Source organism: Periophthalmus magnuspinnatus, chromosome 20 (assembly GCF_009829125.3).
Source record: "Periophthalmus magnuspinnatus isolate fPerMag1 chromosome 20, fPerMag1.2.pri, whole genome shotgun sequence".
In the NCBI taxonomy this organism is placed as follows: Eukaryota; Metazoa; Chordata; class Actinopteri; order Gobiiformes; family Gobiidae; genus Periophthalmus; species Periophthalmus magnuspinnatus.
In genome coordinates this window covers 21,933,303-21,951,280 of record NC_047145.1, presented here as the reverse complement: position 1 = coordinate 21,951,280, position 17,978 = coordinate 21,933,303, and the positions used below count along the sequence as shown (strand labels likewise).

The 17,978-nt window shown below is 38.1% G+C and overlaps 1 protein-coding gene across 2 annotated transcripts in view; it reads left to right on the top strand.

The window, feature by feature from the left end:
* pdcd6 (programmed cell death 6) overlaps nt 1-17,978 on the top strand; it is a 41,345-nt gene extending 23,367 nt beyond the window's left edge. Inside the window, exons 3-6 of one of the 2 annotated variants that reach the window (XM_033985739.2) lie at nt 9,782-9,826; nt 14,079-14,237; nt 15,722-15,831; nt 17,140-17,978. In XM_033985739.2, coding sequence (XP_033841630.1) covers nt 9,782-9,826; nt 14,079-14,237; nt 15,722-15,831; nt 17,140-17,238 — 413 coding nt within the window. In that variant the 3' untranslated portion in view covers nt 17,239-17,978. Of the gene's footprint in view, nt 1-9,781; nt 9,827-14,078; nt 14,250-15,721; nt 15,832-17,139 lie in introns of both variants that reach the window. The other variant, XM_033985738.2, reaches the window with a different exon arrangement.

Below are 17,978 nucleotides of genomic sequence, written 5' to 3'. Positions count from 1 at the left end.
CATTTAAGGTCCGAGATTACGCAAAAAATGGACTCGTGTGAGCTTTAAGTCATGTTATAATGTCGTTAACTGTGTTTTGTTTCATTCACGCGTTTCAGTAACCGTTTATTTTAAGTCTGTCTACATCTCTAATGCTTTGTTCTACCTTGTGATATCAAATTAATAGCTCCTTTTACACTTTGTTCAGTAGAGAGTGCCAGTTCCAGGGTTGAAATTATCCAAAAGAGTCTAGTGAAGGTCTATAGACTTAAAAAACACAGTGGAGCACTTCCTGTATTGCTACTAGATGACATCACAAGGTGGAACGGAGTGTTTTCTGTCAGAGAGAAGAACTCAAGAAGCCTAAATATGCAGGGTTTTGTGATTTAAACATGTGTGAATGAAACAAAACACAACTCTAGTCATGTTTGTGACGAGGAAACTTACTTTTTCTTCTTCTAAAATCCATTTGTTAGTTTGTATTAGTTTCACCAGTTAATATTTCTGTTGCGTTCTCTCCAGTGTTTATGCTCTTGGCTTTGTGCACACTCGCCCGGTGAAGTCACGTATTTAAAAATGTAAAACAAAAGTCCTTTGGCTTCTTCAGCGTTTCGTGCACCGTATGTTTTTGTGCTGGATGCTGCTTGTTCTTTGATGCTGTAAAACATTGAGTAATTTAAAACTGCTGACCACAGCTGACCCTATTGATTAGCCGTATTAGATGTGAGAGGCTTGGAAATATCCTGTGCAAGAAAATGTGTAATTAGATTGTGCTTCTGATTCAGTACCAAGCTGCGTTAGACTGGGTTGTTTGGACGTTACGATATTAAAAACATAATAAATAAATGTACCGGTAATATAAATACTTTTTTCTATGGCGCTGATGAAGTTACTGATATTATACTGGTTTATTTTAGTAGATTCTTTGTTCAGACCAAGGTTTAGTTTGTTTGTTTTCATGCCTGACAGTTTCGACTGCTCACTAGCGCCCCCATCTAAGAGTGGTCACATGATGTTACTGCGACGTGTGCGTTCAGCTGATTTAAACTGTTTTTGGCGCCGTCTTTCTACCGGTGGAAGTAGGACGTCAGCGCCATCTGCAGTCCGACGTCTTCAGGACAGTATCCCAGGTGTGTGAGAGTAAAAAGGCCCCCCTCGTCCCGGTTTAAAGTCCCATGGGCGCGTTTCCGTATATATTTCGATTTCGACGATGTTTGTTGTCCTCTGTCCCAATGATGTTTGCGACATCCCGGTCCATAATGTGGTTCTCTCTTTTCCAGTGGTCAGAAATGGCAGATTTTGTACGCCTTTGCTGTTTTTTTTTTGTCCCATTCTGTCCTATGTTCCTTTATTCGTGTACTGAAAGCCCTCTCTTTTGGCTCTTTTAGGGGATCTGTTCATTTCAAAGAGCCATTCAAAAGACTGGCTCTTTTAATATGTATTTATATGACAGAAACCAATGTGAGAACTCATTTTAACTACAAAATAACCACTGAGAGAAACAACCAAGGCTCAGATGTGCTTAAAATGGATCAAACTGAGAGCGGGAGAGTGTTTACCCTTTGAAATTATGAATAATCTAAATAAAACATTGCACTACAATAATAATAATGATAATAATTAAAAAATCTGTTATTATGATGCCAAATATGCTTTTTTTTCTTCATAAATCTTTAAATCTAGTTTACTGCTTTGCTTCTGTGCTGATTCTTGTGTCGGTTCAGGGTTAATTAGTGTAAAAATGCACGCAAACTAGAAAGATAAAGATTGAATTATTTTTAAAAATGAGATCCCAGTTGCTCACGTTAAGGAACTGTTCAAAAGAGGCGACTTCATGAACGTCACATCACAATCCCCGGTGTATGTTTTACGACAAGAGCTGCAGGGTATTTTGTGTATGACATTGTGTTTGTGATCCGTTTTTGTCTTATTTTTTGAGTGGACGAGTAGTTTTCTGTACGGTTTTACCGGTGTGTATTGCACTGGGTTTGTCACTAATGATTGTTTTAGCAGTTAGCTCATCAGCACTTAGCTCATACAAAAACAATTTTTTTCGGTATCCCATGAGTTCTTGGACGTTGCATGAGTTTTCCCAGTGTATTTGAGCTGCATTTGCCTCACCTCACTACAGATATATTCTATAAACAGCTCAAAATAAAGTAAAAATAAGGTCAAAATAAGTCGATCTTATTAGAAAGCATCTTATTTTTCTTGATAATCAGGAAGTGCGTGTTAACAGGCTAGTTGTGGTTAGCTTTATCGTCACAGCAAACCTTTGCACTGGTTTATGAGAGTTGTGAAAAGTGCTTATAAACTTTTGTGGTCAGAATGTATAAGGTCAGTGAGGAATAACTTTGGACCCATATTACACTATCTTCTGTCTGTTGTAATGTTTCCTCGTCACAAACAGACCTGGAGTTGTGTTTTGTTTCATTCACACAAGGCGAGTTCTTCTCTCAAACTGAAAACACTCATGTCATCATGTGGTAATACAGAAAGTGCTCCATTGTGTTTTTAAGCTCCAAAAACACTTTCACTAAAGTAATTTGGACCATTTCAGACCTGGAATTTGACATTTCTACTGAACTAAAGGTAAAAGGAGCTGTTAACTTGAAAACTACCACTTCATGACATCACAAGGTGGCAGTGACCCAGATTTTTTCCATGTATTTGAGGAAAGTTCGTCTTGCCCCAGTATATTGCATAAGCAGCTCAGCATCAGGAAGTGTGTGTTAGCATGCTAGTTGTTGTTAGCTTTTTTGCCATGGTCTGGTGTCTAAGTTGTGAAAAGTGCTTATAAACTCATCGGCTTGAAGAATTAGGGTGTTCGAAATGCATAACGTAAGTTAGACCACTGTAAACGTTTCTACCAAACTCGTTCTGTTTTAAGAAAAGGGGTTACTCAAACATGTGTGAATGAAACAAAACACAACTCCACGTCTGTTTTTGAGGAGGAAACAGCATTAGAACATGACTTAACGCTCACAAGAGTCAATGTTTTGTGTGATATAGGACCTATAAAAATGAACTTGTTTTTAAGACAGGCCATAATACAGGTACAGCGCCTTTTAAATGACTCATATTTGACTGTCCACACCAGAACATTTGATCCAAGTCCAATCGATTTAAGGATAAACTTAGAAACAAGAATCTTCTTCGTATTCTTTGTGTTCTTCATATTCTTCTTCTTCGTATTCTTCTTTGTATTCTTTTTCTTCGTATTCTTCATATTCTTTGTATTCTTCTGCTTCGTATCCTTCTTCTTCTTCATATTCTTCTTTGTATTCTTCTTCTTCTTCATATTCTTCATATTATTCTTCGTATTCTTCTTCTTCATATTCTTTGTATTTGTCTTTGTATTCGTCTTCTTCGTATTCTTGTCCTTCATATTCTTGTTCTTCTTCGTATTCTTGTCCTTCGTATTCTTGTTCTTCGTATTCTTGTCCTTCGTATTCTTGTTCTTCGTATTCTTGTTCTTCGTATTCTTGTCCTTCGTATTCTTGTTCTTCTTCGTATTGATAATGAAACAAAGACAAACGATATGACTTTCCAAAGATAACATTTGTGATATTTAGTTTTAGGATGTAACATCTGCTCTTAATGTGCACGTAGAGTACAGTTTCCATTATGTGGGGCAGTGGAGCATGTAAGCGGAGCCACAAATGAGTCGATATTGTGGTGCTTCACAGAGGCTCAGATGGAGCTCAGGACGACACTGAAGGGATATAGATTCTAGCTCCGGCTTTAGCCCCGGGCCTTGACTCCCTCAGCTCCAGACAGGACAGAACCATCAATAAATCAGCACCAGGGCGAGTGAGGAGACGTGGAAGACTGCGAGGCAAAACTGGAGCACTATTTCTGAACCGATTCTACCATTTTGTTCAAATTTGGTGTTTAAAGCTGTACTATGTAAGTTTTTTTTTACATAGACTTCCACATATAGACTGTATATTGTATTTTCCAGATGCGATTTATATGTGAAATATGTTTTTTCTTAATTATTATGCGTTTTTTGGCTGGTGTGACTTATACCCCGGAAAATACATGGATGTAGCTAACGTGCTAGCCGCTGCGATCCAAATAGGAAGTGATCATGTGCGCGCTTCCTGCTCTATCGACTCTAGCTCCAATTCACTTTCTTTTGAAAAACTGTGTCCTCTCTCTGTAACTGCTGCTGTCAGACTCGTCATTTTGGTCTTAAATGTTCGTATTAACCCGCTCTACATGATCCTGGGGTTTTTATTTCGCTATCGTGTCTGTAAATCAAGATATGAACATTAATAACAGACAAATCAGGCGCCTTCTTTCCTCGAGGTCGCTCCTGCTAGCGTTAGTTTTGAGTCACAGGGTTGCAAAACGTCCGCTCCCTGCTAAGCCAGCGGTGCGGGCGGGAATGGGCGTTGCTTTTAACAGCCTTGCTTCTGATTGGCTCTTTGGTTGCTATGATACTTACTGTCGAAATTCCAAATATGAAACTCAGCTCCATTTTCACCGCTATAACTGCTCTAACCTCGATGAGCTTCATTTGACTGAAGCTGAACGCTGTGGGTGACGTCACACTCACTTAGTCCACTTCTTTATACAGTCTATAGTTCCGCAGTATGGCTTTAAAGCGATCCAGTGAGCGTTTATTCCTTTATATGTGTTTTTCAGGCTTTAAAATACCTTAAAAATCATGTATTGTAGCTGTAAACGGGGTTGCCAGTCCATAGATGTGACCTGTAACTTAGCTCGCTGGCGTCTCTACGGACATAGATACGTTTAATGCCGTACTGTAGAACATTCCATTCAAAGCATAACCTTACCATGGAGTCAGGCAGGTACTAGACACGCTATCAGAAAAGTTACACAGTGCATCTTTATAATAACTTGTACAGAAAGCGTAGCGTTGATTGCAGTTGTGGCCTAAGCTAACGTTTTTCTTGTACTTTTAGTTTCAATCTGTTTACTACAAAGACACGAAAGGGCTTGTGTGGAGAAGTGGAGTGTAAAATTCTTTTTTTGCACAAAGACCCGGTGTCAGGTCTGAAACTGAAGCCGCTCGTTCATCTTACTCCAAATAAAACCGCGCTTGTAAAGTCGTTCCCGCTCTTTTCTCTTATTGCTTTTGTGCTAAAGCCTCGCCAGCCTCGACCAAACTCTTCAGGTTGTGACGTGAACAGTACTGCACTCTTCCACACTGCCAGAAAGTACTTTAGTTTTAAGAAGGGTTGTAAGATTATCTATGGATTCATAATTTTACGTTTTAAAGGGTAATCATGAACATTTTAGCAAGTAGCCTCTGTAAATTGTTTTTGATCTGGCGTTTTTCTTAATGACGGAGAAACGTGTCTTTTTTTGTACTTCAGAAAGTTCATAATTTTAAGTCTGTTAAATGGGAGACCAGTGAGAAAGCCACAGGGGGGCGCCAGTGAGAAAAACTGTCATTGTGTCCTTAGGCAAGACACTTCACTCACAGTGTCTAGTATTAATTTTGTATTTATTTCGAGCAGTTTAATGAACACAAGAAGACAGTACAGTTGTCCCTCACTATATCGCGGTTCACCTTTTGTGGTCTCACTGTTTCGTGGATTTTTGTGTGTAATTTTTCATGCTTTTTTTACATCGTCTGAACGTGCATTGTGTTCTGTGTCCTGATTGGCTGTTGGACTGCAGACCATTGTCCATCAGTCTCCGTGCTGTTTCAAATTTACATAAACGTTGGATCGCAGTGTGACTCTGAAGTGCTGTACGTTTGCATTTTGTTTACTCCCCGACAAAACCCACAATGTCGATGAAACGTTCTGCACCGACAAAGACGCCTACGAAGGTTTGAACTTTGAGAGAGTTTAAACGAGAGAGAAATGTGAGAAAATGTGTGAGAAAAGTGTATAAAGTGTGTGGTGAGGGGTTTTACAACAAAAAACATATAGAATAATTGTAAAACTAAAGCTGATACTTCGCGGATTTTGCCTATTTTTAGAACATAATGAAGGACCACTGTGTTCATTTTGTATTTATTTTGAGCAGATTAATGAACACATAAAGGCAGTATACATATGTCCAGGACGATTAACGCACATTTTCACTTTTCTTTTCTTATTTAAGCTTGAAAAGGAGTGGGAAGAAGGAAATGAGTGTGAAAGTGGTGCGTTCATGAGTGTTGGTGGTTCTGTATAGGGAAAATGCAGTATTTTTACTATTATTATTATTATTATTATTATTATTACTACATTACATCAGGGGTCTCAAACTCAAATTATCTGGGGGCAGAGTCTGGGCTTGTCTCAGCTTATCAGGTACAAAAAAAAGCTTTATCAAAATCTTCTCAAACGTCATCGCTGTTTTCAACGTACATGACGAAATACGCCAATTCTTGTGGATTTTACGAATATACATTGTTATTCATTGAATCTTTTGCGAGTACACAGCGCAAGTGACACATGTGTTTGGGGGGTTTACCTTCTACACGCAACACGGTAACGCCACATTAACATTACACTTTCACATTGTCCCGCGGGCCACAAAATATCATCTCGCGGGCCGCTATTGGTCCCCGGGCCGCGTGTTTGAGACCCCCGCATTACATAATTCATATTTATGGTTAAGATGTCAACAATGGAGTGATTCCGTTCAATAACATAATTCCGTCACTGTGTTTTTTTATGAGTTTTGATTGTTTCGTTGTGTAATAGTTGCGTTGAGTGCAGCGGCGTTGTGGTTTATTCCAAACTTTCCCATTAAGAGCGGCTCATCTGTCAAACGCTGCGTCCCTAATGTGATTTTTTGTTCAGATGCTTTTATCAGCCAGCGCGCCCTTGTTTATGAGACTATTGGAAATCAGAGTGGCTTCGCTGGGGAATTTGTCTCAATTAGTCCATAAATAAATAACAGGTCATAGCGGCTAAAAAGCAGATTAAAAATATATTAAAGGGCACATATTACACAAAACTGACTCTTGTGAGCGTTAATCCTTGTTATTATGTGTTGCAATCATCATAAAACAGACCTGGAGTTGTGTTTTGTTTCATGCGCACGTGATCTCCAAAGCTCAAAACGCTCTGTTCCACCTTGTGATGTCATGAAGTCGTAGTTTTTCAAGTTAGCAGCTAGCTTTTTAATGTTTAATTCAGAAAAAAATGGAAATTCCAGGTCTGAAATGATCCAAATGATTCTAGAAATGAAGGCGTGCACAGTTTAAAAACACACTACAGCACTTCCTGTATTGCCACATGATGACATCACGAGGTGGAACAGAGCGTTTGTGCGCTGAATGAAACAAAACACAATTCCAGGTCTGTTTGTGATGAGGAAACGTTAAAATAGATGATAAAACAGCGTCATATGGCCCCTTTAAAGCGTGAAATGTTGATTTAAAACAGTGCGACAGCTGTTTACGCACATGTGTCAGTCCAGTGGGAGTTTTGTCCATCTGAGGCTCCTGTAGTTTGTCGCTGTGGGTTGAATGGTGTAACCGCGGTGATAATTATGTGTATTTGAGTGTTATAATTATAGACATATCTGCTGCTTTTGCTTATTCACTGTTTACGGCAGGAGTTTGAAATGTTGACAGAAAAACACAATCTTTTTTTTATTTTTTATTATTATAACGATAAATAGTTTGACATTTGGAAGGAGTGTAGAATTAGTGACAAAAGTAAATATATCACTTTATACTCGTGTTTTAAAGCATTTTGAGAGGCTGATATAGAACTGATATGTGTCCAACCTTTAATCTCAATCCTCATATGTTTATGTTAAAAACTACTGAATGTAATATGATTTCTGTTGTAATTAAAATATTTAAAATGGAGGTGGTAGTGGTAGTATAAGCAGTAGTAGCAGTAGTAGTGGTGGTTGTGGTACTAGTGGTAGTATAGGTATAAGTAGTAGTTGTAATGGTAGTAGTAGAAGCAGAAGTTGCAGTAGTACTAGTGGTAGTAGCAGTAGTTGTCTTACTAGTAGTTGTAGTAGTAGTAGTATTGGTAGTAGTGGTAGTAGTGGCAATAATGGTAGTAGTGGTGGTAGTATAAGTAGTAGTAGCAGAAACAGAAGTGGTAGTGGTAGTGGTACTAGTGGTGGTAGTAGAAGGAGAAGTTGCAGTAGAACTAGTGGTAGTAGCAGTAGTTGTCTTACTAGTGGTGGTAGTAGTAGTAGTAGTGGTGGTAGTATAAGTAGTAGTAGTAGCAGAAACAGAAGTTGCAGTAGTAGTAGTAGTAGTAGTAGTAGTAGTAGTAGTAGTAGTAGTAGTAGTAGTAGTAGTAGTAGTAGTAGTAGTAGTAGTAGTAGTAGTAGTAGTAGTAGTAGTAGTAGTAGCCTCACCACCTCTCCTCCCTGGCATTTAACACTAGCTCAACAGGATATCTTGTTGTTTTGTATTTCTTTTCCTCTGTGTCGTGTGTATTTGTTGTTTCGTCGCCTCAAGTCATTTTAAATGTGTCATAGAAATAAACCCATGGAAACACCAAAAGTCTCAGAGGGTTGAACCACGTCATAAATGATTATTATTGTAACATAACCTCACGTCACGAACACAACTCCAGGCGTGTTTTTGTTGAGGTAACAGCATTAGATCATGACTTAAAGCTGCAAGAGACAATTTTGTGTAATATCGAACCTTTACGTGTGAATTACTGAAAATCAACCAATAATTTCAGCCAATTCACGACAATTAGTATATTGACTTACTATTTGATACATGATTTTTGATTTTTTTTAATCAATAACAATATTTATTATACTTTATACTATGCTGTAGAATAAGTAGATGCTTATAAAGTTACAGTATCTTGGTGTTTTGTTGTTTTTTTCCCTGTATCGTGTTTGTGTTTTGTCGACTTTTACGTGAACGGCTTTGATCGGCTGAAGTCGTTTTAAACGCGCTGTAGAAATAAACTTGAATTGAAATGAAGGGCGCTGTTCATGAATCACAACAGAAGCAGGACCTCAGGCTGTTGACACGAGGTTTTCACGTTTTTTGCATAAACAAAGACGCCGTACTCTTTGTTTTTCCGTGTTATTCTAGTTCAGGGGCGTCAAACTCATTTTCACCGAGGGCCACATCAGCAAAATAGCCGCCATCAAGGCCCAGATGTAACTGCGGCAGTATAAATATCACTAAATGTAACCAAATGTCATGTAAAATAAATGTAATTACTTTCTAACTTGTTAAATAACGGACCTTCAGCGCTGCTTCAAAAACAGCCTTTTAATTATTGGACAATTTGTTGTTTTTCTTGCAGACTCACTTTTGCATACTTAGCTCCGTGTTTGGTGTCAAAATGTCGACGTAGATTGTACCGACCGCGCCTCATAACACAAAAAACACACAGATTTTTTCTCCTCAAAGCACAAACTTGTATTCACTTTCACTTTTCTTCCTCCAAACTTCCTTCCACGCCGACAATTTTCCTCTTCCTGAACATTTTGTGATGATTATTTGAAAATATTTCTCAGTTCCACTTGCTGGGAAAATCTCATTAGTTTATTGTCCGTGCACACATTATAGACTTATTTTAAAATGACAGTCATGCCTTTTAATTTACCTTCTCGCGGCCACATAAAATGACATGGCGGGCCGCATTTGGCCCCCGGGCCTTGAGTTTGACATATGTGTTCTCGTTCAACTCTGGACTTTAATGCATCCATCTAGCGGTAGTTTATAAGCAGGGGCTCACGGGCTTCCCTCACCCCAGACACGTCCTCCAGCTCCACCGCGGTGGAGCTGGAGGACGTGTCTGGGGTGAGGGAAGAAAATGAACTTTAATAGACTTTAATATCAATACAAATACTTTTCTAATGTTTGTTTTTTCCTCTTTTTCAGGCACGTGGACTCCCTTTAACCCAGTGACGGTGCGCTCCATCATCTGTAAGTGTCTGCTGACTGCGATCACGCTGAAATAACTCCGCTTCCTGATGTGTCGTAATGTTTGTTTACGCCCTCACCATGGCGACCGCATTAAGTCATTACTGTATTAGCTCTGGAGAAATTAGCCTCAGCAAATGTTGAGCTGCGACTCGAAAAACAAGTAAAAACAGGCAGAGCGATGAAAACTAAACTCCGACGGCGTTCACGGATACAGCCTCAGACGTCCAACTATTGATCCGTTCACTGTTGAGTTAAATAAAGATAGAGACAATATCCAAGATGGCCGAAAGCTGAGAGAAATTATAACTGACTTTTTTGTCTTGAGCTGTTTTATAAAGTAAAAGGGCCCATATTATACTGTTTTCTGATCTGTTTTAATGTTGTTTCCTCATCACAAACGGACGTGGAGTTGTGTTTTTTTTGTTTCATTCACACATGTTTAACACACAAACCTGCAGAAAACACTCTGTTCCACCTTGTGATGTCATCAAGTGGTGATACAGGAAGTGCTCCACTGTGTTTTTAAACTCCACACACCTTCATTTCTAGAATCATTTGGATCGTTTCAGCTTCTGGAATTGCCACTTATCTCGACTGAACTAAAGGTAAAAGGAGCTGTTAACTTGAAAACTACCACTTCATGACATCACAAGGTGGAACAGAGCGTTTTGAGTTTTGGAGATGTAGGTAGACTATTAATAAAAGTTACTTAAACATGTGTGAATGAAACAAAACACAACTCCAGGTCTGTTTTTGAGGAGGAAACAATATTAATGTTGTTTCCTCATTACAAACGGACGTGGAGTTGTGTTTTTTTGTTTCATTCACACATGTTTAACACACAAACCCTGCAGAAAACACTCTGTTCCACCTTGTGATGTCATCATGTGATACAGGAAGTGCTCCGCTGTGTTTTTAAACTCCACACACCTTCATTTCTGGAATCATTTGGATCATTTCAGCCCTGGAATTTCTAATCTATACTAAACTAAAGGTAAAAGGAGCTGTTAACTTGAAAACTACCACTTGATGACATCATAAGGTGGAACAGTGCATTTTGAGCTTTGGTGATAACAAAACACAACTCCAGGTCTTTTTTTGAAGAGTTAACAACATTATAATATGACTAAAACCTCACAAAAAATCTGTTTTCTGTAATATAGGACCTTTAAAACACGGCCAAGATGGTAGAACTTTGCTTAATTTAATGTTGGATTGTCTGTAATTTTGTTTGATAAGACAAAACATGGAAGAGGAATATTAAAAAACAAACAAACCTTAGGGCAGAAATGAAATGGAGTCTGATTTAACCCAGTTTAACATCATTTTCATATCATGGGAGTGATTATGTAACTCTTATTATGCATAAACCACTGACATGTTTTAATTAGATACCAGTGTTGGAAAGTAACTGAATACATGTACCAAGAACTGTATTCTGGTACAGTTACTCTTTCATTTGTAGTATTCGGAGTACAGTTGCTTTTCTCACAGGAATATATTGTAGTATTTGATTGTGTAATTTAGGCTCAAACTGCTCCGTGTTTGCTGCTCTGCTCTTATGACGAGGCAGGTGAGATTTTTTCTTCTCCAATTAGTGACAGGAAACGCAAAACAAACAGTGAAACCAACATAAAGCTGTTTTTTTTATCATATGTTGCATCTTTACTCTATAATTTTAAATGCAGCTTGATGTAAAAGTATTCAGAACACGTTACAAAATACACTTTCAAAGTATTCTTCCCGTCATGTATAGTCCCTCAGTCGTCCAGGTCTGATCCATAGCAAAGGAAAAATTTAAATTCAAATTCGTTTTAGATCAGAGGTGTCCAACCTTTTCTCATTAAGAGCCACATATAAAAACATAGACAAAGCTGAGGCCGATTTAGGGCCATAAACTGGTCGCAAATACAGTGAATACTTCAAATCTGCGTTATTATTACAAGTTAGACTGAACCTCTAGACCTTTACTCACACTTACATCCTCACAGGACACATTAAATATTTGACATGGGCTTGTTAAAGTAGATTTTCAGAAATGTACAGTAAAAAGTACTGTTTAAGGTAATATGGGCCGTTCATCTGGAAGTTTGAGGGCCAAGAAAATTTAGTCTGAGGGCCACGTTTAGCTTCTGGGCCACAGTTTGTTCATGCCTGTTTTAAAGTGAAGACGTTTGGCTGCTCATCCAAGCCTCTTCAGTTGTGGTCAGATTCCTGCTGGACACTGCCTTATATCAGTCTGAAGGGAGGAGCTAACGACACTGAAGCTAATACACCTGAGTCATATCTCTGTTGTTTATCAAAAGAAGGAAAACAATAGTGTAGCCTTATGCTAACAACTGTGAGAGCTCACATTAGGGACGATTATGCAAAATATGAACGACATCACTCAACCGGGTCAAACGATCGATTTAGTTGTTTCTACTGAACAAAATTCAGCACAAATCAGTATCATTATCCAAATCACTACATGTGAAGCTTCAAAATCTGCGTGAAATATTTTACTTTTTACTCTTAAAGTACATTCAGACTCGTTATTTTAGTCTTAAATGTTCGTATTAACCTGCTCTACATGATCCTTGTGTTTTATTTCTCTATTTTCGTGTCAGTAAATTGAGACATGAACATTAATAACAAACAAATGAGGCGCTTTACACACTTAATAAGCAGTAAAACGTTTTTTTTTTTTGCTTTTCTTCCCATCACTGTTGGCTAAGTTCATTTACTTTAGCCCAGGGTACTTACTTACTTTCCAGAGTTAATCCCGTAATACCAGTGCCTCTCTTTCCCACTGTACTGTCTGCACTAAGTCCATTGTCAGATTGTCTCTGAGCCAGAAGCGTATCCTGTGATCACACTCCCTTTGTCGGGAGGTAATTGGATTGAATCACATGGGGAGGAACCGTGTACTTTTAGTGCTTTTAGTGAGGGGTCCAGAGTTTTTATATACACTGCAGTTATGGCGCGTTCACGGACCGTTGGACACACTGGAAATATCTCAGTTGGAAAATGCATAAAATGAAAGCCTGCCTCAAGTTGCAACAGAAACTCAATGTTTTCTTTGTTTTAGCGTTTACCCCGGGGTCCGAAAAGATGATTAAAGGTGTTTTTAAAGGATCGGCATACTCTCTTTGCCAACGTAGTCTGATTAGAGTGAAGAAGTACAGTGGAATAAAGCAGAAACATGTACCACTAGAGCTGCATGATTTGTGTTTCACTTCATGATTGTGACTTTTCAAACTAAAAAAAGCTGTGGTGGAACGTAAAAGTAGTAAAATACTCTACTGTACACATTTTTAGGTATCTATGCTTTACTTAAATACATTTACAGTGTGTACTTTTTACTTTTACATCACTACATTTGAGAGCAGTATCTGTACTTTCTACTTCACTACATTTTTGAACAAGGCTGAAAAGTAAAATGTTTTTTATTATTGTTTGAGACCAGCTGACAAAAAATGCTTGAAAAAAAGTGTATCATTATTTATAAAAAGCACTGTATAAACCATAGACTGTTTATATAAATGGACATAGCTAACCTGCTAGCCGCGGTGTTCCAAACAGGAAGTGATCATGTGCGCGACTCTGGCTCCAATTCACTTTCTATTGAAAAACCATGTCCTCTCTCTGTACCTGCTGCTGTCAGACTCGTCATTTTGGTCTTAAATGTTCGTATTAACCCGCTCGAAATGATCCTGGGGTTTTTATTTCACTATTGTGCCTGTAAATCAAGATATGAACATTAAAAACAGACAAATCAGGCGCCTTCTTTCCCCGAGGTCACTCCAGCTAGCGTTAGCAACAGGTTTGATTGACAGCGTTGCTAAGCGCCCGCTCCCTGTTAAACCAACGGGTGGGAAGCGGCGTTTATCTTCAACAGCCTCACTCCTGCTGATTGGCTCTTTGGTTGCTATGATACTCGCGGTCGGAATTCCAAACATGAAACTCCGCTCCACATTCGCCGCTATAACCGCTCTAACCTCGACGAGCTTCATTTGACTGGAGCTGAACGCTGTTGGTGGGGGGGGCTGCACTCTTCTCTTTCAATGTTGATTTTATGGTGATTATTTGTGATTATTTATGTTTCGATTTGTGTGATTTTAATGTCTTTCTTATTCTGTAAAACACTTTTGTATAGCACAATTCGTACACAAAGTAATTCAAATAAACTTGGGTTCGTTGGCCACTTCTTTATCCAGTCTGCGGTGTTTACTAAGATGAAGGTGTAATACTCTCCTCTTCTCTGTTTCAGCCATGTTCGACAGAGAAAACAAAGGTGGAGTGAACTTTAACGAGTTTGCCGGAGTGTGGAAGTACATCACCGACTGGCAGAACATCTTCAGGACGTACGACCGCGACAACTCCGGGTTCATTGATAGAAACGAGCTCAAACAGGCTCTAACTGGATTCGGTGAGCAGCAAAGTATGCTAACCCATATTAACATTCGTGTGCTGTGCAGGGGTGGAGGGCTCTGCTGCAGTGAGTGATTTGACAAATCTGCATGTTTACTTTCTTAATCTTAAAAATACCAGCATTCCACTTTTATAAAACAAGAACAGTTTAGTTTATTAAAAATGACTCAGGCTTTGTGTTGTAAAAACTTCATTAAGAGGTTAAGGTCTGATCTAAAAAATGTGACCACTTTACCATGTGTTAATTAGTGATTAAGTCTGAATCGTTCTTAATAAGCTGTTCAGTAAGATTTTTACGTGTTGTCACATGTTCATTTCTTTCACAATTTTATATAGATGTTACCTGGTTGGAACCGGTTAGATGTGATAATAATAATAAAAAATAAATAAAATATAATAATAAATAAATCAATCAAATCAAAATAAAATATATCAAAATAAAAAAATAAAAAAAATAAAAAATAAATACATGAAATACAAAAATATTACAATAAAAAAAATAATAAAAAAATAAAATAATTAAAAATAAATAAATTAAAAAAGGGTAAGAATTCTAATTGTGTAGTTATACAGTATATAAACAATATTTCCTCACTGGCAAAGTCAAAGCTAATGCTAACATGGCAGTTTAACCCAATCCAGCCACACGAATCACAAGCCTTGTTATTTAATGTAAGATATTGAAAGGATTGAATGGGAACGGCATCTAGTATAAATTAAACCCAACCACAAATCATATCTGTGAATTTCTGTACGTTTAGTATTTGGTGTTAGAGGATTCTGGTAAAATTAATAACCTGTCTTGTCTCTTTAGTCTTTCCTTTTCAGCCTTAAACGTCCAATATTACACAAAACTGACTCTTATGAGGGTTAAGTCATGTTCTAATGCTGTTACCTCCTCATAAAACATACCTGGAATTGTGTTTTGTTTCATTCACACATGTTTGAGTCACACTTTATTATTAGTCTGTAACATCTCCAAACCTCAAAACGCTCTGTTCCACCTTGTGATGTCATCAAGTGGTAGTTTTCAAGTAAACCGCTCCTTTTACCTTTAGTTCAGTAGAGATAAGTGGCAATTCCAGAGCTGAAATGATCCAAATGATTCTAGTGAAGGTGTGTGGAGTTTAAAAAGACAATAAAGCACTTCCTGTATTACCACATGATGACATCACAAGGTGGAACACAGTGTTTTCTGCAGTGTTTGTGTGTCAAACACGTGTGAATGAAACAAAACACAACTCCAGGTGTGTTTGTGATGAGGAAACAACATTAGACCAGATCAGAAAACAGCGTAATATGGGCCGTTTAACCTGTTTGCTGTGAGTTTTGTTGTTCTTATGTGTTCGTATCATGCCGCACTACATTGTTTTATCAGTAGAATTATATAATTTTATCATTATGGAACATTTAGTTGTATTTTGTGTTTGAGTAAAAGGTTTCACAGCTCTCAGATTGAACTAACTGTTCTGTGATTGGCAGGTTACCGTTTGTCAGACCAGTTCTACGGCACGCTGATAGAGAAATTCGACCGTCAGAGAAAGAGCCAGGTGGCGTTTGACGACTTCATCCAGTGCTGTATCGTACTACAGGTAAAGAACATGACGACGATACAAACTGTGGACAGGCTCAATGCGATTCTCATTCATTTTCCCCCATAGACAGAGACAAAAGATGTATTTAAAGCTCTGTACCTGTACCTGAGTTTTACCATCTTAAAAACGTGCAAAACAGAACTAGTTTCACTTTCCACTTCCTTAACGCATTCCTTGCATCCTAATTATTCAACGCCAAAAGTTTGTCAGCGCACCAGCTTGACTTCCTGGTTCACAAATGAGAAAAACGCTGTAAAACTACATTCAGTTCAAATCAGTTTATTTTTTTAAAGCCCAAAATCACAAAAGCAGTTGCCTCTTAGAAGTGAACGTGACAATTGATACAGACAGTGACCTCGTTTTGACCCTAAGAGCTGCTAAACATTTGTACTGTGGCAAAAAAATTGACTTTAGTGCATGTGAACAATCAGATTACTGCCTTTTTTAAGACTAGAGTTTTAAAGCTGGATAGACTTGTTCAATAAAACTCAATGCACACTGTTTTAAATCAATTTCTGCAACTTTATAAATAAAAAAAATATATAAACATATATTAACAAAACTGACTCTTGTCGCTTTAAATCATGTTATAATGTTGTTTCCTCATCAAAAACAGACCTGGAGTTGTGTTTTGTTTCATTCACACACGTTTGAGTAAGCTCCAAACGCTCTGTTCCACCTTGTGATGTCATGAAGTGGTAGTTTTCAAGTTAACCGCTGCGTCTTACCTTTAGTTCTGTGGAGATAAGTGGCTATAGAGCTGAAATGATCTATGACAGATTCTAGTGAAGGTGTGTGGAATTTAAAAACACAGTGGAGCACTTCCTGTATAAACCACATGATGACATCACAAGGTGGAACGGACCGGAGTGCTTCCCGTTTGAGAGAAGAACTTTGTGTGTTAAATGTGTGTGAACGAAACAAAACACAACTCCGGGTCTATTTGTGATGAGGAAACAACATTAGAACAGATCAAAATCAAAATATTTAAATTTGAGTAGCGTTGACTTGTTTAGATGTATGTGTTATGTGTTTAGATGATTTGACTTAATAAAGGTGCACTGTGTAACTTTTCTGATATGGGGAGGCACTACATACTTGTTTCCATGGAGATGTTGTCGCCAGGCCTTGAATGTTACACCGTATGACATTAAACTAATCTTCCGTTCACGTTAAACTCTGAATTATTGCGTGTATCTTTTTAAATCTATGATAAACATTATGAGGATTTCAGATTCCAAAACCAAACTTTTCACACTTTTATTCCAGCGTTTAAGTCTAAACTTCCTCGTCTCTTTTCTGCAGAGGCTGACTGACGTTTTCAGACAGTACGACACAGATCAGGACGGCTGGATCCAAGTATCGTATGAACAGTATCTGTCTATGGTCTTCAACATCGTATAACGCACACTGTCCACGGAGAAGCACAAATGGACCCGTCTGTGCCAAAGCTACAGGCGCCACCCAGAGCTCTACCACCGTCACTGCAACATTTTCAATACCTTTGCTAACGTCTCTCACACATAAACCGTACCTTTATTCACGGTACTTGTTTTTATCAGCGCTAAAATAATACTTCCAGGAGTGAATCTGGAAAAGACTTGAACTTGTGTATTCAAAATCTTGCAGTGTTTTTAGGATAACCAAACGCACCGTTATGACGTGATGTGACTCTGGGATGGGGCGAAATGATGGACACAACTATCTTTCTGTCTGTTAATGTTTTTAAAAAAAATAGTTTTGATGTCTTACGTTTAATTCAAGTTAAAGTAAGTCTAATTTGAGAGTAAAATAAGCATTGTAAGTATGATTTGAATGGCGTTGCATGCTTTTCAGGGAAGTGTAGCCCCAGGTCTAAGCATGCGTTCCCTCTCTCTTAAACCCTGATTTGCTCAAAGCCATGTTTACGAGTACTGTGAAAGCAGCTCATGTTCTGCTTTGAGATTCACTCACATGCCAGCTTACATGCCATATTTGTACAAACTTATTTTTAACAGCAGTTATTCAGATGTTAGAGTCTCATTTTGGTAGGTGTAAGACTTTTGCCTTTAGTTTGGCTTATTTTTTGTGCATGATGCCTTAAACTGTGTAAAAAAGAGCAACACAAAAGAAGATTAATCTTTTATTAAAAAAGACAAAATGTG